The 24,632-nt window shown below is 26.5% G+C and overlaps 1 protein-coding gene across 1 annotated transcript in view; it reads right to left on the minus strand.

Annotated features, from left to right (window-relative positions):
- Window positions 1-7,505, minus strand: part of LOC107450859 (FLII actin remodeling protein) — a 31,067-nt gene extending 23,562 nt beyond the window's left edge. Inside the window, exons 1-7 of the mRNA XM_043041764.2 lie at window positions 7,362-7,505; window positions 4,171-4,281; window positions 3,911-4,063; window positions 3,719-3,804; window positions 3,174-3,250; window positions 1,161-1,245; window positions 969-1,072 (exon numbers count right to left, since the gene is read on the minus strand). Coding sequence (XP_042897698.1) covers window positions 969-1,072; window positions 1,161-1,245; window positions 3,174-3,250; window positions 3,719-3,804; window positions 3,911-4,063; window positions 4,171-4,281; window positions 7,362-7,424 — 679 coding nt within the window. The 5' untranslated portion in view covers window positions 7,425-7,505. The remainder of the gene's footprint in view (window positions 1-968; window positions 1,073-1,160; window positions 1,246-3,173; window positions 3,251-3,718; window positions 3,805-3,910; window positions 4,064-4,170; window positions 4,282-7,361) is intronic.
- Between the last annotated feature and the right edge of the window lie 17,127 nt (window positions 7,506-24,632).

Below are 24,632 nucleotides of genomic sequence, written 5' to 3' on the forward strand. Positions count from 1 at the left end.
AGAGATACTGCAATTGACAAGATGTATTAACTCTTTTATTAGAAAAGATTCTAAAGAAATAAATGTTAAATTTGTTTATGTCACTGGAATAACAATCTGCAATATTATTAAAGAAATTCTGTTATGTATTTAATCAGTCTAAAATAATAATTTTGTTTTAAAATGATAATACAATTAAGAGTGGATCATTTGGAAAAAAGACCATCAGGTCAACAGATAATCAGACAATTTAAAAAATGGCTAAAGCAAATTTATTTTGGTAACTTCCCTTTCTAACTGTTTCCAGGACTGGAAACTATAGTAGTGCATATTTTAGCATTATATTGCTTCTTTATTCAGAATTAAAACTAAGTTTAAATTTCAATAACTGGTTTTTTTAAAAAAATATTTTATACAATTGATAGGCTTATGTCCTATTCAAGTGCTATGTTATTTCTATTTCCATTTTTCTTCAATCTTTTGAAAATAACAATTCCTAAATGTACGGATTACATGACACTTTTCTATTTTTCCGACATTTTTTAAAACAAAACAAGTCCAGAAAGCTTAAAAACAGCTCCGAACAAAAATTATTTCAACAACAAAATTATAATTAAATTACAACTAAAATTACTAAAAAAATAGTATGTGTATTCTCAGTGTTTTAAAAGCAAATGCAACTGGGGGAGCAACTTCTTGGAAAAAGAAAATATTCATTTCTTTGTTGGTAAAATTGGTTCCCAGTAATATGACCCACGCTCTTTGAACGCAGGCAGATCTTCTTAGAACATACAGATAGTATAAGCAATTTTCTGAACTCTTTCAACAAATCTGAAAATTTTTAGTTTTCAAAGAAAAAATTTTTTGTTGAACAAGGCAGAAAATAAATGCATATTCCTTGGTCAATCCAATTAATTGGACAGTTAGGTTACTCAATATCTGGGTAAACAGTGTTCGATTCGTAATAATAATTTGTGGAAGTGAAATACCTTGTAGATTAGTTAAGCCATCCAAGGAAGTGGGTATATTTGATAAACTCCTTTGTGTGTTTGCTAAGTGTAGAGTTTGCAGAGCAACTAGAGCTGGTAATTGCCTAAAACACATAACACCAAATTATAAAGTAAAAAAAATAATTTATTAACAAAATTTTTCTATTTAAAAAAATTTATATTGATACAAACCTAAATTGATTATGACCTAATGGATTATTATTTAAGTTTAAAGTCTGTAAATTAACAAGTCTGCGCATTTGAGGAGGGAGAGATTCTGAAAAAAAAGAGGAAAAAAAAGAAATAAATATAAAATTAAAACAAGGAAAAAAAAAAGATCACTAAAAATTAAAAACTACTCTTGTTGAACTTAAGACACCTATATAATATAAACATCCAAATTAACAGAATTTAACCTAGAAAAAGTTTCAAATGACAACTCAATTTAAAATGAACATGAATCTTAAAATATAAAAGTAGTTTTAAAGGAATTTTAAAAATATTGCTCTTATTATATCTTCAAATATATTTTGTACTCTTACTTACTCCTGTTATTTACAAAATAGACATTTTCATAAATTTATTTTATGTCAATAAATATTTATTGCAAACCTAACCTCATATCTCTAAAAATTTTTAAATAATATTGAACTAATTTATTGGAAAAATATATTTGAATATTTTTAAACAAATATAGCCTAAACTGTTCGCAAGAATTAAAAGAAAAAATTTAGTTTATAAGTAATATTTGATGATCAATGGGAATTTAATTTCTAAATAAAAAAGACACAAAATGCAAGTAGTATTTCAGAAATACAGTTTAGAGAACATAAATTGGTCAATATGTAGATCATTCACAACACTAAAAAAAAAAGGCTATTCTATGGTCCACACACACAACTCTACTAATGACAAAATAATCAGCCTAATGCTATACATCTGATATAAGTGTAGCTCTAGGGCAGGGTTTCTTAACCTGTGGTTCATGAACCCCTAAGGCAGGGTTTCTTAACCTGTGGTTCATGGACCCCTTAGGGGTCCATGGGTCATATTTTGGGGGTCCACCGACTGCCCCTAATTTTTNTTCATGAACCCCTAAGGGGTCCATGAGTTATATTTTGGGGGTCCGCTGATTACTCCTAATTTTTAAAACGTTTGGAAGCCTACCCATTGCTTGTAAAGCGAGTTATGGCAGCTATATTTCCGTTTGCTACAGTGTATCTTTGCGAAGCGGGATTTTCCACAATTGTGGCAATAAAAACATATAACATCGAAATCGATTGAATGTTGGACATGATATGCCCGTTTGCTTTGTTGAAAACAATCCCCCAATTCAATTTGTTAAGTAAGGAAAAGCAGCAGCAACCTTCACATTAAAAATTTTAATTTTAAAAATTTGTATACTATTAAAATAACAAAATTAAATGTTTTCTAACAATTGACTTTTTTTGCAATTATTTTTTTCACAGGGGGGTGGTCCGTGACTTCTTAAAAATTTTTAAAAGGGGTCCATTATATCAAAAAGATTAAGGAACACTGCTCTAGGGTGACATTAACAAACAAAACCAAAGCAATACATTTGATAAAATATAAGTGATTTGTAGAGAGGCAATTTTTAAAATTTAAAAAAGTTTAAGCATGTTATGCTTCCTTAATTTCACAATTTTCCAATTTTTTAAATTCTTATTTAATTTCAGTTTACATTAAAATTACTGAGCAATACTATCTGGTGTTTAAAATTGCTATATAATCCAGAAAAAACAGCAACATTCTATCAACAATTTCTTAACTTCCCCAATATTTTAATCACTTTTGCAATAGTTCAGTAAAAGAGGAAAATTTGAACAGCCATATCATAGGTAATGCTTAATATTTATTATAAATCAAGTTCAAAGCAAAAATAAGGGATATTCACTTTCAAAAAGATGTTCTATTTTTAACAATGCTATAAAATGCTTATTTTCTTTGTTGCTATTTTTAGTGAGTTAGTTGCACCGATTTAAAAAAGCAAAGTAAATAAAAATAAAATAAATAAAAGTTTATTTTAAAAAATATCTCAATGCTATTAATGACACTTTTAAAGTAGCTTGAAATGCAAAAATATAAGACAATTAAGCAAAAATAAATTTATTTATATTGTTTAAAAATATATTCCATGATATATTCCAAAAATATTCCAAGATATATTCCATATAAAAATCTTACCTAATTTGTTATTACTTAAATCCAAATGCAGTAGATCTGTGAGGTTTACAAATAATTGGTTAGGTACATTTTCAATTCTATAGGAAGAATAAAAAAAAAATCTTGTTGAGTATTTGAAATTGCATATTAATGGTCTACTTTTAGGTAAAAATACAACAAATTATGAAATAAAATTATGATAATTATTTTGTTGTTTGAAAAAAAAATAAGAATTGGATTCATTTTTTCTTTAAATTACTACATTATACATACAAGTAAATATTAACATATAAATTCAATAACAAGGTCACAGACAGAGTGATTTTCTAATCAGCACCACGTTTACAAATGTGCAAAACTGAATACAACCTTTGTCTTAGTCCTAGTAATATAAATGAAAAAAAAAAATAAAAAAATACAGCTTAACTGTATAAATAGAGAAAATAATAACTATTTAATTTTAAAAGATAAAGATTCTTTAATTAAATAAAAAAAAATGTAACCTATAAATTATTATTAAGTACATAAATAAATTAAACAACAGAGCCATTAAAAAGGTTACTTACGCATTATGACTTAAATTAAGAACAAGTAGGCTTTTTGCATGATCTAAATCTCTAGGAACTTCTTTTAAACAATTATGACTGAAATCCTATCAAAGAACAGAAGAATAATTAGAACAAAATTATAATTAGTAAATCAAAAAAATGACATCTATATTGATAAATCAAATTTACAATTAATAAGCAAAAACTTACAACAACAGCTAAATCTTCAAGTTCAAATAAATCAGATGGAATTCCAGAGTTCTTCAGTTTATTAAAACGGCAGTTGACATAACGAAGACAGGGTAAAGTTGAAACTTCTCCATGAATGGTGACCAAATTATTACGAACTAAAGACAATACTTCCTAAAAAAATTTTAAAAATGTAAATAAATAAGAATGATAAATATCCCTTCGTCTAAACACCATTGTTTCAATACAAGAAAATGAAAGGGATAATAATATATAATTACGAGTTTTTGTAAGTTGCATAATTCATCAGGAATCCAATCAACTTTTGTTTTATTCAATTTAAGCCATCTTAGACCAGTCATCTCAGACACAGCTTTAGGAAAATAATCTTCCTGAAAAATAAACAAGCATATATAGAAAGGTAAACTTTCATTTTGAATTTTAACTTAATGCTGAAAAGACTAATGGTTAAATAAGTTTATAAATCTGTCTAAGTTGACCACGTACAGTTCTTTACTTTAGTGTCAACTTAAACAGGTTAGTCAACCTATAAGAGGATTTTGAGTCAGCATTTTTTATTATTGTTTTGTGTATCATGTTATTTTGTTAAATCATATTGTTAAACTTTCTCATACATTTACAAATGAAAATAAATTTAATTAAACCTTTTTAAGATGATTTTAAAATTTTATTTAGTAAATACTTCAAATGCCTAGAGAAATGAGATAAAATTAAGAATGAATTACAGTTTTCCACTTTGATTTGATGAACTGATTGGCTAAAAAAAATAAATATGGATATTTAGTTAGTTCATGCCAGTTTAATAATAAAATTTATTTAGTTATATTTACAAATCATTTTGTTACAAAAGCTTTTATTAATTTCTTATATTGTAAACTAGTTTTTAATAAAATTTTACTCATTCAATAAAATTTTAACAGTTAAAATACAGCAAATTTTCCGAGGAAAACTTTTTTCTTCATTCAACTTATAAAGGTTTATAAAATAGCATTCAATAGCAACCCCAGACAAATTTAACTTATATTTGTGGTCAACATACAAGATTGATGCATAGATCGGTGGTCAGGTTAAAATGGTTTTGGTTATTTTTATTATATGGGATAAATTTGGTACCCCATATAAGAGGTTGACTCAACTGGACAGGTTTCCCTGTACTAATATACAAATTCACACTTCTCACTTGTCCTTACTATTTAAACTATTATATTTATTTCATTTTAAAATGATTACTAAGATTATGTAAATGACACAAACTATGCACTGTTTACAGAAATTACAAAGATTATGATATAACAACATAAATAATAAAAGTATCAACAAGAATAAATGTACAATGTTTCTAAAAAATAAAGTAAGTGATTTTAGAATTTTTCATAAAAATTATCCATACATTTGGTAGGCTAAAACAAAATTATTAGAGTTAGTTTTAGCGCCTCATCATACCTAGTGTGTTATGGTTCAAAATGCAAAACAGTTAAAATTATACTAGGATATTCGACCAAGTCCAAAAACATGAAATAATTGAGTATTGGCCAGCAACTTATTAATCCTGATCTCTTTTGTAATGACTCTTTTGTATTTGAACACATAATACATTACAGTCAAACAGGTAGACCATTACAATAATTTAAAATTAGCCTACATACAGAACGTTACTCAAATGATGAAAAAGAGGTAGTACTTTTATTCATCTTTTTGTTTTTATGTTTAGACAACTATATAACACAGACTAGATTTAGTTGCATAGCACAAAGAAAAATAACCTTTATGCCTCACTACTAAATATAATAAGGAAGAAAAAAAATTATGCAAAGAAATTTGTTACAAAAAGCTCATCTGAAGAATTAGAAAAAAAATTTCTCAAGTGCAAATAACTGTTTAGAAAAAAAAGAACTTTTTAAAAATGTTTTCTAAATTTCATTAATTTTTTTTTTGAGGAAGAGAGCCAGGAATTTTGTCTTCAGTTTTTGGAAAATCTTAGTTCAGCCTAGCCTAAAAACTTTACAGAAAATATCTAAATGACAGACCTATCTAAAACACTGCTACTAGGGCTAATAATTAACAATAATGACAATTAAAGAGATACTCGATACCGACCGAAGACTCCCCATGTAGTAAATGGTGACTGGTGCATGTTAAATCTGTCACGTCGCAAAGTCCTCCATGTTCCCATAACTAATAAATACTTCTGGTGGTACTTATCCAGGAGTTTCCTTGTGTTCAGGATAGGTTCAAAATTACAAGGCTATGAAGTTGAACATTAGTAGTCGTAAACCCAAAATTGGGTTGGTTGCTCAACGACAGATATAAAAATATAAAAATTAAAGAGATAAAAACTATAAGATAATAGTTATGCTTATCTCTGTTTGTCACTTTTTTAAGTAACTTTATTCAAGTTATTGCATCGCTAAGGTTTTTGACAGAATTGACACATTGAGTAGTTACGTAGATAACAAACTATTGCCGACAAATTTTTGAAATTAATAGTTTCATTGATAATTTAAAAAAAAAAAAAAAATTAACATATGATAGGAAGGTCATTCTAAAATTAGTAAGAATTTCTATCAGCTGAAATTTATAACAAATATTAATCCATCTAAAATTAATATAAATAGGTATATAAATCTTAATAAAAGTTTTAAAAAATTAAAATTCAAAATTTAGTAAAAAAAATTTATTTATTCTTCAAAATTTATCAACAACGCTTACAGTTAGTTTTAAGAAAACATAAGCAAATAATTCCAATGAATAATAATTTTGATTGTGTATGCAATTTGAACCACAATAACAATATCAATACTTAAGCTCAGATCTTTTTTAAAAACAAGTAACATTAACTATGAAATTAAAGATTATTTAATTTTAATTCTTTTATCAATATAAAAATACAGTAGTAAAAGCCATATAACTTGTTCAAGAATGACCTTTTTGATAAAAGTTAAAAATATAACAGTCCAGTCAATAAACAATAAACATCTATTAGAAAAGATTGATGAAGCAAATAATCAAGATTGTCCCTTCGTATTTATTTTGACAAACATTAATAATTAAGTTATTTTATTGTCAATATAATTAATTGATACAAATCTTTAAAAAATCTTACATATTAATTATAATAAAGCTCTTAAAGGGAGGAACGTAAAAGGGGATTAATATATGATCCATACTTGGAAGGGGTTTAATGTATATGCAACAATAAAGGAATCAATGCATGATTCAACGTTGAATAGCTCATATTTTAAAATTTGAGGTACGCAGAGGCTTCCTTTATTTATAAACTTGAAGTAATTTGCTAAAAAAACGTAGTTTTTCATATAAATAACACTATGATGACGTCTGCAAGTTAAATTAATCAATTGCAATTTACTATTAAAAGACAAAGATAGAAGCTAATATAGGGCAGTAAATAATGGTATTAAAAGCATTTATTAAATCGTATTTATATTCATACCTGAAAATCATTTCCAGTAAAATCAATTCCTCTGACGAAAGGTAACACTCCTGTGACAGCCATATTTGTATTTTATTTGTAAATAAAGTTATTTTACGGTTACAGTCTAAACCGGTCTCCCGGAAATGTAGTTTAAGTTCGTAAATAAAACTGGAAAGTTATATATCAAGTCTTTCCAACTTTGTTAGTTCAATCCAATCAACAAATCTTTATTAACTTTTTATTCGCGAACGACCGCGTACAGACTGTTCAGTCGAACTGCCCGATGTAAACTACAGATATGTGTCCATTCCGCGAATACATTGATCGCGTTAACGAAACCAAAATTATAAAACGAAAATATCCGCGCTAAACAATTTTCTTTTTACTTTTTTTTTGCACTATTAAATTAGGCATATCTCTGCCAGCTTAGAAAAAAAACATGAGCGATAATCTGTTTGATTTTTTGTAATTATTATTTACTTGCATGTTTTGTTAACGGGATCTAGCGTCATCATCACACTTAATACATATTTTTAGAATTCTTGAAAAAAATTGAAAAATAAAAACTTACGCACATTAAGTTAAGAGTCATAGAAAACTAATATTTAAATAATGACAGAGAAAAAATGGCTTGAAAATTTGAGGAACCATTATTAAGATCAATCAAAGTATGAAACGTTAAAGTAAATTAAAATTATCATAAATCAATTTGTTTATCAGATAAGAGTTTCTTTCAAAGAAGACTTCGGAGATTGAAACTTATAATCCACATTTGGAATAAATTTCCTATTGCCTCTCTTATTTTGGCAATATTGTATATTCGTGCAGAAAAATGACAAAGAGATTTTTTAATAATAGAAAATTTCGAAAAAAATAATAGGAATATGGAAGATTTAATAGCCAGTAAGAGCTCCAAGTTCTACAGTGTCTAACCCAACATTTTTATAGTTAAGAGATAAACAGATCTTCCTATCACAAATATTGCCGAAATATATGACCTCTTACGAAACTAGACCATTATTACTGTGTTATGTTGCCCTCTCAAGTCGATCTCCCCAGAGACGAGTACTAAAATTAAATGAAAGATCTTATGAAAATAATTATTTACTGTAGAGAAAGGAATTCGTTTTTGAAGATGCGGATTATCATCTTTTAACCTAAAAGTTTAGAGAAATTTTCTAAATAAATTAAATTTTGATTAGCTTTACTCGAATCTTACTTTTATTAGCTGTAAAAAATATTCAAAATTATAGATTTAATTAAATATAAATTTTAAAAAATATAAAAACTTCACAAAATAACCTTTCTAATGTTAGTCATATATATTTTTTTGAAATTGGCTTTTATGGACTAAACAAGCATTTCTTAAAAGTTTGATATCGATATTTTTTGAAATGTATGGTAATTTTAAAACAAATTGACATTTACTTTTGTATAAAATTTGTAGTTGTAATTGCAGTCTATTCGCGGAACTTAGCAAGTTTCAGATTAAACAAGATTTTTTCAAACATCATTTCTATAAATATATCCTGTTACATAAGGGTATTTTATAACAAACTAGAGCGAATTCTTAAAATATAATAATAATTAATTTAATGAAATTCTATTATAGACTTCAAAGAAATTCTATGGTATTTTATTCGATTCGGTTAACGAAAATATTTGATTAAACAGAACACTGACTTTTCCATTATACTTATACTCATAGATAATTGAGTTTCCTTTTCTCTATAAATAATAATTAAAGCTGCGTTAAAATACTCTTGCTTCTTTTTTTAAGGAGCCTGTACCTGCTTATACCAGGGATGAAAGTACCAATTAGCAAAAAAAGCTGAATTCTACATAAACGCAATCAAACATTATGAAATTAATAAATATATGGAGATTAAAAAGCTTTGAAAAAAGCTGAAAACTTTCATCCCTGTTATACCTAACCTGCCTGGGTTTATATCCCTGCAAAATACCTAAAGGACCACTCGGTTCATCCCCGTCATTCTAGGTACAACGTTTTATAAAGCTAACACGTAAATTAATAAATAAGCTCTTAAATTGGATCAAATTACGAAAAGTCAGAAATACTCAATAGTTTTAGTTGCTTTTTATTATAAGTTATTATTTTTAATTACAGAGCAACAAAAAACGAGAGGGGCCAAATTCCGTTTTATTACTGTTAATATGAAGCAAGTTTCAAATTAATTCTGCATTACGAAAATTTTATAAAATTAGCAAAGTGTCATAGCTTCTGTCAACGATATATTTTTAGAACTTCGCATGTTTCAGACTAAACAAGGTTTTCTTTAAAATTTTCCATAAATATTTCTTAGCATATACGGGAATTTTCTAATAAATTGAAGCTCATTTTTTAGTATGAAAAAACTTACAGATGATTTCCACATCATAAAAAATTATAAAAAAATTAGCAAATTGCCTTAACAAGAGCGATTTATATTCCGAAATTAGCTTGTTGCAGAATGAACGAGCTTTTCCTTAAAAATGTTTATCGATATTTCTTGACATAATGGCTATTTTAAATCAAATTGACGACCGCATTTTCATATAAAATAAGTTTTAAATGATTTCGAAATTACAAAAAATTATAAACAATTTGCACAGCATACTTTACGTAGGCGATATATTCTCTGGAATTGCATGTTTCAGAATAAATAGCTTTTCTTTTAAATTTTCTATAAGTATTTCTGAATATACATATGGGTATTTTCAAACAAATTGACACACACTTTTTAATATGAAACAAGCTTCAAATAATTAACGCATCACAAAAAAAAAAAATTCGCATGTTAAGAATTAAGCAAGCCTTTCTTTAAAATTTGTAAATTTTTGGACATAAGTCGGTATTATTTATAAAATTAAATCCATCAAAGCAAATAAACCGTTTAACAAATAAGTCGGCATTATACATGATTTACGCATTGCAAAAAGTTTAAAAAATCCGCAGTGTACATTGCAAAATAAACAGTCTTAATGGTTCGAGGGGGTGACCTCAAATATGCAGATTAATTAGTGCAGACGATATTTTAAGTTACGAAATTAGACACCAAAACGTACTTTCTAAATAAACTTACTTTTTTTCCCAGAGGATTCCAAAATATAGTGGATAGCCGCAATGTCGGAAATACGGTCCCTATAGTTTGGTCAGGATAGCGATCCAAAGTCTGGGCTCCTTAAAGTTAATTTGACTCCTTTTGCGCAATATCTCGAGAACTTTTTAAGTGAATTTAAAAATATTTGCTTATAATTATAAATTTCGTTTATTCGAAGATAATTATAAACAAAAATTAAATTTTAGTAAATATATATAATTATTTTGAGCTGTACGGTATGCAATGCTTTACATCATTTTAAGGAAAGTATCTTTAAATGACAACGTAAAAAAAAATTGAGCCAAATCGCTTGAATTATTGCTGGGAAATCAAATTTTAAAGAACCGTATATTCGCTCTCTTGACCAAACTATGGGGAATGGGGACCACATTTCCCAGATTGCAGCTATTTTGGGGGTTAGAAATCGGAATCCGTTGAAAAAATGTACATTCATTCAGAGAAAGTACATTTTGGTGTCTGATTTCCTAACTTAAAATATCCTCTGCTCTTTTATTACATATTCTTCGTATGGGGTGAAAAAAATCTGTAAATAAATGTTTTTCAACCCTACGAAATCATGCTCAAAGCTGAAAGGCATATACCGACAAAATTAAAAAGGCTAAAAGAATAATTCCAATGTTCTGTATTCATTATTATCGTTTGGATCTTCTTGTAATTTCATTATATAAAATTGACACATTTTTTAAAGATCAGCTCATCAAAATAAAGATGAACTATGTTCAGTTATAATTTGACATAATGTTATTGCTTGCGGCCAACCTAAATTAAAACATATAAACACTCGGCAATTAAAAAATTAAATACACCAAAAAAAGTTTACGACATTTAAAAATAAATATTTTAAATAAAAAATTTCGTATAGGAAATCTTTTGAACTGTGCAAAACATAAAAACTCATTTCTTGAAAGTACTTTATCAAGACATTTCTTTAAACAATATCAACCCTTATCTTACAATCCAAAGGAAACTTTAAACGAAAAATTACAAGAAAAAAATCAATAAAGGCAAAAATAATTTTTTAATGAAGAAACTAATAACGATTCAATACCGCTCGCCCCGATCCCCGAAAAAAATTATAACTAATATTTAAAAATAATAACAAATTATTGAAACAGTTTTTTCTTATTACTTGTACAGAACACAAACACATTTAAATGGTTTACTTTTTATTTACAGCTTATAAGATTTACAGTACATAAAAAACATGAGTACAAATATGGCATGTTGCTTGGAAAAGTATTAATGATTATTAGACTCAATAACAAAATCTATACTTTTAATTTAAGCAAATCAACAACAATGATGAGATGATTTTTCACATATGAGGCTTTACTAATCTCTTCAGAGAAGTTACTAAATGATTTTCTAGTTTGTTTTGTGACGCACAAATAAGTATTACATTTGCTTTGAAATTTGATGCAAAAATTTCTTCCTTTAAAAAAAGAATCAGTTACAGATTCAATTTATGGGAGTCCAATAGACAAACATTTTAAAACAAGCATTTTTCACTAATTACAAAAAATTATCTTTGAAAATGTGAACAAAAAATAGTGTTTCTATCTCCATCAGAACGTAAAATAAGACTTGGTTTCATCTCCAAAAAATGATCTTTTCTCCCAATTACAGATAATAGCAATAAATATGAAATTATTCTTGTGTGATGTATTTTAGTTATTTTACATTTATTTAGTTTTAAGAAAATTCTTTATTTTATAATTAAAGAAAAAAAAACAATAAAACAAAAATAGTATAAAACCTTATTTTTATTTTTTTAAACTCTAGAAAGCTTCGCTAGCCAACCTCCATAATTTATTCGCATTCATAATTTTCTCATTAGCTTAGAGAAAGCCACTGCTTTAAAATAAACTATTACCGATTTGGGTTTTTTCAAATATTTTGAAGATAACATCAGTGATGTTTGCTAGCTTATAACTCTAATAAAAAAAGTTGTTTATTGAGCGTTCTATAATGCGTAGTTATTATTCATTCATCATGCTAGGTTGCCTGAAACGACATGTTTATTTTGTTTTTAAAACGTGTTACTATAAATCAAAATAATTTAAAATCAACAGTAATTGAAATAAGTTGATAATTGACATGAATACATTGATATAAAATGAAATAATTGATATAAGTTTGATACTGAAAAGCATAATTAGTGGAGAAACGGAACTAATTCGTTAAAAAAAAAAAAAAACATTATTATGGATACAAATAATTACTTTTAGTAATAGTTACTAATTGAAGTAAAATAATAAGCTATGTACTAAAAGGTAAAATTAACGGAGAAACGTTACTGATTTGGTTATGAGAATGTAAAAATTCAGAACATTGCAATTGACGCAAATGAGGCTTAATTAATTTTGGCAATAAATCCGAAATAAAAATAATTTATGAACTAAAAAACAAAATTAATGGAGAAAATGTACTTACTTGTTATGGAGAACCGTAAAAGGTAGCCGTACAATTATTGACACCAATGATGCTTAATTTTGGTATTATGCCCTACTGTCATCATGGTAATTGGTGCAGTTTTAATAAGTACCAATAATAAAGGTACAAAGTGATTTATGAGCAAATTTGATGACAATTGCAGCAGCACCAATACTATAAAATTTTTATGATGGATTTTTTACTACTCTCGAAGATATAAGAACAGGACAAAGTATCCTGATTGTGGTAAATTTTAAATATCATAAATGCAACAGCATTATGCCAAATGATACTGAATGCAGTTAATATTTATTTTTATGGGATGAACTACTAAATACACGCTTTGCTTAATCAAATAACGTAAAGCCACTAAGAAAGGCAGCAAACAATTAAAATTAAAAAAAATTGGAATTATTTTACATTTATTATTTGTGTCGGTATTTCCGTTTTCTATACGATTTCGTAATGTAGTTCAGTACTGATATCTATTTCTCAAATTGAACGGAGAACATTTCTGTTTATTTTCTCAAATTGAACGGAGAACAGGCATTCAGCAAGTAATAAAATAGAGTTTGTGTGCGTGGCTGTATATAGCCGTAGGCTCTAAAAATACGACATTGAACATAAAGCTAAATCAGTATAATTGTAAACAATTTACGAAGTCTGATTTTCGATTTTTTAATAATATTTTCAACTAGCTGAGTTCCCGTTCTTCGTAAGGTTTGGAAAAAAGTAAGGAATCAATACATCAGTACAGAACATCACTATTAAATCCAGCTCAAAACTGGAAGACATATAACAACACACTTAATAAAGCAAAAATAATTCCATTTTTATCCCTCCCAGTGGCTTTATGTTATTAAATTAAACAAAGCACATTTTCAGTAGTTCATCCTATCAAAATAAAGATTAACTGTATTAAAAATCTTTCGGCGTGATGCTGTAGTCCAAATTTACCATCAAGCGATTTTCGCTGGTTACTTATCACTTAAGCGGGACCGTAAAAAATCTATTTTTTATTTCAGTTAGTACTTATTACCAAAATTAATTAAGCACATCATAGGCGTCAATAATAGTTTAGCGATTTTTTACGCTTCTCTTTAATGAAAAAACATCATTTCTTCATTAAAATTGCTTTTAACGTAGCTTATTTTTAGTTTCAATTAGTAATTATTACCAAATTTAAGATTCAAGAGCATCAATATTAATACAGCAATTTTTTACTTTTTTGAAACGATTTAGTATCAATTCTCTATAACTTTGCTTTATAGTACGTAGCATATTTTTTTTTCCAATTCAGTTAGTACTTACTTCCACAACTAATTAAGCATCATTGGCGTCCATAATAGTTTGATTTCTTACCTTCTTCTTAAACAAATTAGCACCATTTTACCATACAGAGGCGGCCTTTTAAGATTGTATTTTAATATAAAAAGACTAATAGCAAAAAACAAATGAAGTCTAATTAAAGTATGGAAATTTTTATTCAAAATAAACCAAAGATGTATGTTGAAGCATAATATTTTTCTTAGCAACAAAAATTGAAAACATAATTTTTTTAAAGTGAGACTATAGGGAAATTTGCAAGCACTTTTTGTGTGGTACAACAGCATAAAAAAATTAAACGCATTTTTTTAAAAAAGTTTCAAAACTGCATGTAATTATTTTTTAGTTTCAAAAATGTGTTCAGACTCTTTTATAGAATCAACAAATGTTAATGATTCAAATAAACCAGAAAACTGAGAATAAAGTCAAACCAAAATTCGCATCACAGCAGAGATTATATTTCCTTGTTAGATTGATTTCTTTTAAATAAAAATTACAATAGCTTAGGGAAACAAAAGAAAATAAAGAGTTTAGAAATTCTAATTCCTTATACTATAAAGAATTATTTTGATATTGTAATATTAGTTATAAATAATGTATATAGGTAAATTTAAAGCATTTGATGCATTATCGTATTGTTTTTAAATTCATAATTGTCATTAAATTAAATTTTTAATATGTTTAATACTAAATTTAAAGGTTTTAGTAGATATTTTTTTAAACGGTCATTAAAAAAAAAACTACATAATCAGAGAAAATAAACTTATTTCAATAAACTAAATTTCCTTCAATTATTTTGTAGCTATTATCACATCTAACAATAATGCAAAAATTATTTTGAAACAAAATTAACAATTAGGTTCCAAAGAAAACATTGATTTTGAATTGTTAAAATTAAAATAACATAAAGTAAGTACTTGTACTGAAATAAGATTAAATAAATTATTCCATTTAAAAAAAGTTCATACATATTACAATTTAAATATATTTTCTACAATACATAAAAAAATACTAAGAAATTAATACATTCATTAACTACCAATGCCGTTATAAACTAAATTTACTTAATCAATTAGGTTAATTTGTAATAATTAAGATTTATCAACAGAATTTTGTAGGTTACTTATTTTATTTTTTGTTCTGGAAATATGATGTGCTAATTTTTTTTTAAACTGAGCATATTATTAGTTTGAGACAGAGTAACCCATTTTCAGATAAAGGTGCGTAAACGTACCATTCCAATAAATATTTATTTATCAACACTGTGACATATATTCACTTAATTTTATTTTTTCTACTATTTTTAAAGAGTTCTGAAGACATTTATAAAATATCAATAATTCAATTGGAATAAAGACTTCCTGATGAGAAAGTTTCAAATGAGGCTAGTTTTTTTAATCACCAAAACAGACAGTTACTGACAAACACTTTTTGAAGTTACTTGACACTTTTTGAAGCTGCACAATTATTTCACTTGAGATTAATTATATATGATTATAAAAAACATAAACATTACATGAACAAAAAGCAAACATAACAAGAATAAAAAAAACATAAACATTATTATAAAACCATATATGTTTCTATGATGGATTAAAGTTACAAGTTCAGTAAATAAAATAAAACAAATGATATAAAAAAAAACTAGCGTTCAACTAAATGATTTGGTCATTAGTGCATATGGGCACAATTTAATTTCTTTAAAGTATTTTTCATTCAGGAAAAATTTTTTTGTGTCTAAACGACTGTAATTTAAGCAATTTCAATGAAAATAATACATTTTATAAAATTTCTATGCTAGGCATAAAATGGGTTAAAAAAAAAAAGAATATTTTTCTATGTGGAGTGAGTCACGTCTGGCGGATTGGTTTTTTAAAAGTTCTTCCAAGAGGCAAGGCAACAGGTTTTATATTATTTTTACTTCAAAATAAATTGTTGATACTTAGAAGACTCGAATAATTCCTAATAAATAAAAATTTAATAAAAGTATATTTAAAATTTGACTTCTCGGGAACTATTCGACTGATTTCGCCCTAATTTTGTACTTTGCTATGTAAAATTACTTTCTTCAAAATGATGTAAAAATTTTTTATAATTTACAATAAAAAAATTTTCCACTATTTTTAAATAAAATAATAAATGTTTACTAAAAGTTATTTTTTGCACGGAATTATCTTTGAATAAACAAGTTTTTTTAATTGTGTGTAAAAATTTCAGATATGTAAATTATATTTTTTAGTAGGTTCCCTTAAAGTATTAATCAACTTATGCTGTTTTAGCAAAAACCTGACTCATTTTAACTAAATATTTATAATAGACCAAGAGAAATTATTATGTTACAATAGGGGTGAACAACCTTTTTGAGTGAAGGGCCACTTGCACAGCAGGTTGGCTAACGAAGGGCCGCAGATGTTAATGACAAATGCAGTAATGTTTATTTAAAGATTAGCGTTCCACTTTTTTTATCAATAAACTTAGTAATATCAATAACTTAGTGTTCCATTATTAGAATTCATTCAAAAATAAAAAAACTTATACTTTTTTTTTACAAAAAAAAAACTTGCTATTTTTATCATATGAACAATAGATTAATCAAAATAAATAAACATTGAAGAAAAGAAATGTTCTTTTTTAATCACATCATGCAATACGAAAATTCATTTTAGAATTAAATTCTAATAAATAAATAAAAACTGCAATGCCCACAGAATGAAAGTAGGAAAAAGTTTAGTCATAATTAAGTAATATAAATTCAAATTAAATATTTCAATTGAAGAAAATTTATAGGTTTTTAACAAAAGCCTAAAATAAAAACAAAACTGTGATAGTTCAAAATAAAATTCAATGCTTATTTTGTAATGTACTTTATTATTTTATTTTATTAATTATTAGATTTTTTTTATCGTAAACATTTTCCTTTTTTTTATCGAAAAAGATCACTTAAGCAACAAAAAATTGAAATCTAAACTACAAACAGTGAGCAGTTTAAAAATTCACGTTTTCCGCCATTTTATGAATTTCTCAAGTTGCAATAACATTGCATTTAAATTAGGGAGGGATGTAACGAGTATTTGGCCCTTCTGTGAAAAATTCAGTTGGTTGAATGATCAGTCAAATATTTGGCAGAATATTTTTTAGAAATGTATTTTTCTAAGTTTTTTTTATTTTTGAATTTTTATAGATATTACTTTTTTTTTTCAAATTATAATCAGACAAGTCAATTTTGTCATTTTTTCGATACTTTGAGAATTGAGAAGGATCCATTTTTTGCAGTTTTTATTATAACCCAGCATTTTAACAGAACGTCTCATACTATTAATTTATTATCACTCTTTCCCTGTACTGTAATATAAATAACCAGTAACATAGAAAAGTGTGATTTTCAGCATTAAAGTTTTGTTTCAGGAACTAAGAAAAATTTGTTTTTTCTTTTTTTAGGCATTTTTATTATGACTCAGCATTTTTTTTTAAAAATAAAGTTACTAATAAAATTTATTTTATAGCAATTTTTTTTCTTCTAAAATTATGGCAATGAGAAAAATTTAAATTGAGATTTTCGGCATAAGATTTTCATTTAAAAAATTAAGAACGCTTTTTTTCTACTTTTTTATTTTCTTTAAATAAAAAAAAAACTTTTTTTAGACGTTTTCATTATAACATAGTAATTTTTAATAGCATTTCTTTCTTAATTCTTTTTTCTTGGCTTTTTCTGGTAATTGAAAAACTAAGATGTTCAGCTTTAAAATTTTTTTTCAAAAATTAAGATTGATTTATATGTTTTTTGTTTCGCTTTTCAACATTTTTAAAAACGTTCTTGATTGGCCTTAATTTTTAGAGTTAATTTATGAATTCGTTTTTCCAGGAAATATTATTCTGAAAATTGAAATTTTAGTTTCAGTGTTGCTATGCTGCTAAAAGATTTTGCTATTTGGCCCCAAGTGTACGGCGTTCAGTCGATTTTTTCTTCTTTTTTTTGCCGAATATTTGATCAAATCACATTTCATTACCATATTCGACCAAATCATATTCGCTGCGGAAATAAAAACGAAGGAAAAATAACTAGGATTTAATATAAAACTGTACCGAAATACAGTATCAAAAAGGGATTATTTAATTGCGTGATTAACAATCACGTGTCGTAATAACATCACAGTTAAATAACGGGATCGTCAAAATCATGTGGAAAAGTACAGAAATAAAAAATATATTTATGCTGAACTCAGCATGAATAAAGCGTGTCAAATGTATGATTTAAAATTTGTATGTCGTAATAGTACAACTGGAATTTTTTGTAATATGTGGGAACGCATAGCAATAACAGCCGAAAAAAATTGTTAAAAAAAAAAGAAAGAATTGCAAAAAAAAGATTAAAAATCACTTAGATTTAAGATGAAATCGTCACAAATAAAGTGCACAAAAAGTGATTATTTAAATTTGTGATCAGAAACTCGTGTCGTAATAAAAATTCGGGATTTTCGAAATCACGTAGAAAAGCGGAAATAACTGCTAAATTTTTTTATTTTTATTTAGGATAAAATCGGCTTAAAGAAAGCGCGTTAAAAGTACATTTACTAAAGAATCTGTTAAAATTGATTGTGTCAAAACGTGATGACTTAAAAATGCGATTAAAAATTGCCATTTTTAAAAATAATTTTTTATTGTGTTTAGAAGCTCTCGCGGGCCGCACTTGTTCCGCGGGCCGCAGGTTGCGCACCCCTATATTACAACATTATAAAAGATAAGGTCCTACATTAAAACTTTTATAACTAATTGGTGTAACTAATAACGTTTTAAAAGAGTATCACACAATATTTATATTTACTTAAATTATTCTTGTAAAAATAAAGTTACTAATTAAATGGACTTAAAATTGATTTAATGGATTTAAATATTTTTCTTTTCAAAATGAATTTAATTAAAAATAAATTATCGGAAAGATTAGATTTATTAGACATTTACCTTCAAATTTAGAAAATTCCATGAAAATGAGGAAGATTTAATGACTGTATATTAACAAGTTGTATTGCAACTCACCTGATGTAGATTATTCTATCAATTTAACATGATATTCTAAAGCAAGTGTTTATGAGCACAAGAGAGCTTCAATAAAAGCAGTTAGTTTAGAAAAAAATTTATACAAACTTTAAAAATGTGTATTTTTAAAACTTGAACATCTGTACAATCAAAATTTGTACTTAATATATAAATTACTCATTTTCAAGAAATATTATCAAAATAAAGTGAAAACTATTAAATATTTATAAGAAATGTTTTCTACTGTTATCACCCCTTTTTGATTTATCAAAAAACTAAAATAAAAGAGGATATTTTTTTTTCTTAAAATGCATTATCTTTGAAAAAAAAAATAAAAAAAGATGAAAATACTTATTGTTCAAATACTAAAGAGAGGCACATCTCAAATTTTATCTTCAAATTTTAAAACATTATTTTTTCAAAAAATAATAATGTTAGTTTTAATTATTGCATATACTATTAGAAATTATCAATATTATTGCAAAACAAAGCTAATGCAATAATTATTCAAGTCTAAAAGTTAAATCAAGCTAGTGAATTGGTTGAAATACAAATAACATTTAGTTTGAAGCAAATCAATAATGCACATTGCATAAACATATTAATAGTGACACTTTTATAACATCAAACAATAACATGTAAAGTTTAATTAAACATTAAAGTTAAAAAAATTCAAAACTTGAGTTAAATATTTTTCTCAATTAAAACAAAAAACAATAATTTATCGTAAATAGATTTAAATCAAGGATTTCATTTTTTAAAATTAAATCTAAATTACCTGGCTTAAATACATCCTTATTCGAATTCATGGTAACAATTATATGTACAAAATTATCAAGCATTGCATTATTTAAAATTGAATCATATTTTAAAAATAAACTTAACTAGTTTCCTAGACAAATGATTAACAATATTGATGTAAACGTTTATACACTCTACAAAATATTTAATTTTTTTTCTTAAGTAACAGAACCTTTAAATATAAAGAAAAAAGTTATTTATAGTTACCAGATATCACATTTGATCATGGTAGGACATACAACTGATACAGTTTGAATTCATGAAAAAAAGAAAGTATAAACAATTCAGTTTACTTGCATCCTTTATGAAATGAAATTGATATATCTAAAAATTCAATAAGTTAAAGATGATGTGAATGTGTGATGAAAAGGAGAATGAAGAATTTTCCAGGCTGTGATGGAGAAAATGTTAATATTAGGCAATTTGATTAGTGTATCAAAGTAAACAAACTCAAGCAAGTATCAAAAGCATTATATGCCGTTTCAATGAAATGAAAGTTTTTGTAGTTGTCATACAGTAAAAAGTAGTTAGTAAAGAGATGGAGGGTCCATTCCACCACATGGGAATTTTGGAGTTCGCTCCTAATTCTTTCAATATCTGAAAAATCAACAGTCATTTAACGGTCGACTTTTAAAAAAGATCCCATTCAAAGATTTCACTTGATTCTTCTTTACTTAATAATAATTCTTTAGGCAATATTTCATTAAATAATTTCATCAGAAAAAACAAGGAACAATAAAAAAATGTTCAAACATTAAAGAATAATAAAATACATTTCATGATTTTTTTTTAAACTTACATTTTTACTGCATCTGGTTTGATCATTCTGCTTAAAATGCACCAATCAAATTTTCAATTTCTAAACGCATGCTTTACATAAATTTTTATTTTGATGAAAAATTTACAATAACAAATACTGTCGGTACAGTGTTAGAAAATATTTTGTATTAAAATGAAAAGGCTGTTTTTAATTCAACACAAAATTGTTCGCTTATAACAAAAAGATAAGGTTATATGGTATAAATCAACTCTTCTCAAGATTGAAACCGATAAAACTTCTTTGCCTGTTTCTGTACGCTATTGCTAACAGGATTGGCAAAAAACCAGGTTTTTTGGGAAAAAACCATTTTTTGTTATTTCCCCAAAAACCAACCAGTTTCTTGGGAAAAAACCATGGTTTAAACCATGCCAACCATGATTGCTAAAATATGTTGGCGCAAGCTCCATGTCAGGAGACTGACCCATAGAGGTAATAAAGAGAAGTAATTATCATGAGTTGAGTTATGATTTATAGGTATTAAGCATAAACACCACAAATCAATCTTCCGTTACCTGAGATATAGTTGTCCACTATGCCTTAACCTTAAACGTATGCTAATACAAATAATAAAAAAAAATGTAAGAAAATTATGAGATTTGAACAATATGCACTATCACATAGATACCAGCTCTAAAAATTAAAACTTTTATACATAATATTAGAAGTGATCTAGAACTATTTTTAAAATGTTAAATAAGTCTTAAAAAATTTAAATAAAATGCTGAAATAAACAAATACTACTACAATTATTTTTTTTATCATAGTTTGAAATTATTTTTAGACAAGCTGTACCAGTTCTCAAATGATTTGACATTCATTGTTGTGTTTATATGAATGATGCTTACAGGCAAGCATATTAATATACATAATGTACAATATTGATATGGTCAGTGATATACTAAAATGCATCTTAAGAAGCAGTGATTATTATCAAAATTTTTCTTGTCATAAAAAAAGTTTAAAAAACTAGTCAGGTTGCATTTGAAAAGCTGAATTTGTTAGTTAGTTACATTTTTGATATACTGTTTTAAGATATATACTGAAATATTATAAAATATAATTGTCCTTAAATTTCAAAAATATTTGCACATATTTATAGTATTACTACAATATAGAACCCGTTATCCGGAAATCAGAAAACCGGAACAAAATTCGATAAATTTTTGCGCCATTTTTAAATTTTTTTTTTCCTCATAAGATTTTAGGATTTTTTTTTCTTTTCTGAAAGATGTTTACCTGACCATCATTTTGGAAATAATCATTAGTGTATTCCTTCATTGTTTTTTCTTCTTTTTAAGATTATTTCCAAAAAAAATATTTTTTTTTGTTGAGTTTAACAATAAACAAACGGCTTTTTGTAGCGATTCAGAAAACCGGAAAAATCAGTTATCCGGAACAGCGATGGTCCCGAATAATCGGTTCCCTACTGTACTAGTTCCTTAAAATTGACAACAGATATGAAATATGTTTATTTATTCATGACATTTGCCATAGGACCACATAATATGCTTCTTGTAAAACAAGGAATCTTGTTATACAAGTTTCCTTTTTATCACATATAATTTTTATTTCTGATACAATTACAGATGTCATGGCTTTACCNTTTTCATTAAAAAAAAAAGTTTTTTTTCCTCATAAGATTTTAGGATTTTTTTTTCTTTTTTGAAAGATGTTTACCTTACCATCATTTTGGAAATAATCATTAGTGTATTCCTTCATCGTTTTTTCTTCTTTTTAAGATTATTTCCAAAAATTAATATTTTTTTTGTTGGGTTTAACAATAAACAAACGGCTTTTTGTAGCGATTCAGAAAACCGGAAAAATCAGTTATCCGGAACAGCGATGGTCCCGAATAATCGGTTCCCTACTGTACTAGTTCCTTAAAATTGACAACAGATCTGAAATATGTTTATTTATTCATGACATTTGCCATAGGACCACATAATATGCTTCTTGTAAAACAAGGAATCTTGTTATACAAGTTTCCTTTTTATCACATATAATTTTTATTTCTGATACAATTACAGATGTCATGGCTTTACCTTTTCCATTGTATCCAACTTTCTTTGATTTAAAATAAAGAGATAGGTTGATGTGGACAGACTTATGAAATTTTATGTAACTTATTTTTTACCTTAATTACCCAGTAACATAATGTCTCTGTGGATAAAAAAATGGAAATAGTATACCTTAATAATGGGAGAAGCTGTTTGTTTCAGAACTTTTAGATTTGTTCAAAAGAAACTTTTGAGTCTACTTGAACATTCAGCCTGGCTTTTATCTTGTTTTTTGACTTAAAAAAACTGATTTTCCTAATATTAATCAATGAGTCAAACTAATATATCTCAACATTTGGAGTGCAAAAAATACTTATTGTCTTCACACATAGTTATGTCTAACAACTTTGCAGTTAAGAAAATAAATAAACAATACAAAATTAACAAACCTAATAAAATGGCTCATCATCTTTTTTCACCATACTAGGAAAAGTAAAGTACAGACCAAAAATAAATGATTTTCTCCTACCTTGATTGCCAAAGTACTGTGAGATAAATTGTGAACATGATTTAAAAAAAAAAAAACCTTCATGAAAAATTATGATTTTCCATAAACTATATACAATATATAAAATAAACAATTCAATGAATGAGTTATTCCTTGATTAAATAAAGAGTTCATTTTCAAGTGAAAACATTAAAATAGGGATGTTCTTTTAAGAAAATAAGCTCAAGAAATCTAATTATTAGATATCAAATATTTCAGCAAAAATGTCTTCCCCAATCTCTATCACAAATTAACAGTAAACCAAATTTGTTGCTATAAAATTGGAAATACATCAAATACTTGAAAACTGATGGCAGTTGATTTTGGTGTGCTAGTAGACTACACAATCATTTATCACAACGATCGAGACAAACTATCAATTCTTTAGGAATCAAACTCTTAATGGCGACCTCATCATTAATTGAAACAGAGATTATATATCTATGATCTTCATTTTCGTACGAGACTCTTTTGGTGTGTTTTACACGTGCCAGTTTACAGGTACCCGTACCCCTATCTAGCACATATCGCATTTCATCAGACTGCTGAACTTTAGAATTACTTTGAAAGTTATCAGTTTCATTTTGGACAAAAGAACTTAATGGTACATCTTCATCTGAGACAGATGACACGACTTGGCTCAGCGGTATATCGTCATCAATTTCGTCACTACTAGTCCTTTCTTCATCATAACATTTAATAATATCTGCTACAGCTCTTTTGAGGGCTGGCAACTTTATACCAAAGGAAAATACTTCCACAAATTCTTCATATGGATATAAATCCTTCACTTGCACCCAGCCGTAATTTTCTGTACCAAAAAAGTAAACATAGAATCTGTGTTTTTTAGCGCCTATTATTTTTCCTGGCCATGGAGGATATCCCTTCATTTTCGCCCACACAAAATCATTAATTTTAAACTTCGTTTTTTTAGGCATTTTAAATAAAAACGTGGAATGAAAACATGAGAATTTTTAAAGATTTTTTTTTTAAATATCCGACCGTAGAATAATTTGAAATTTTGATTGTTGATTGACTTCTCAGCTTATTTCTGTCCGACTCATTACCTTACTTAACTTAGAAGCCTACCCGGCGTTACAGGTTGCCGAAGACCCGTTCTCATAAACATAGGGACTGTTCCCACTCTCCCTATGTTTGCATTCGCATTAGCAAAAAATTTGCTAATGCGAATTATATATATATATATAT

Source organism: Parasteatoda tepidariorum, chromosome 3 (genome assembly GCF_043381705.1).
Source record: "Parasteatoda tepidariorum isolate YZ-2023 chromosome 3, CAS_Ptep_4.0, whole genome shotgun sequence".
Classification (NCBI taxonomy): Eukaryota; Metazoa; Arthropoda; class Arachnida; order Araneae; family Theridiidae; genus Parasteatoda; species Parasteatoda tepidariorum.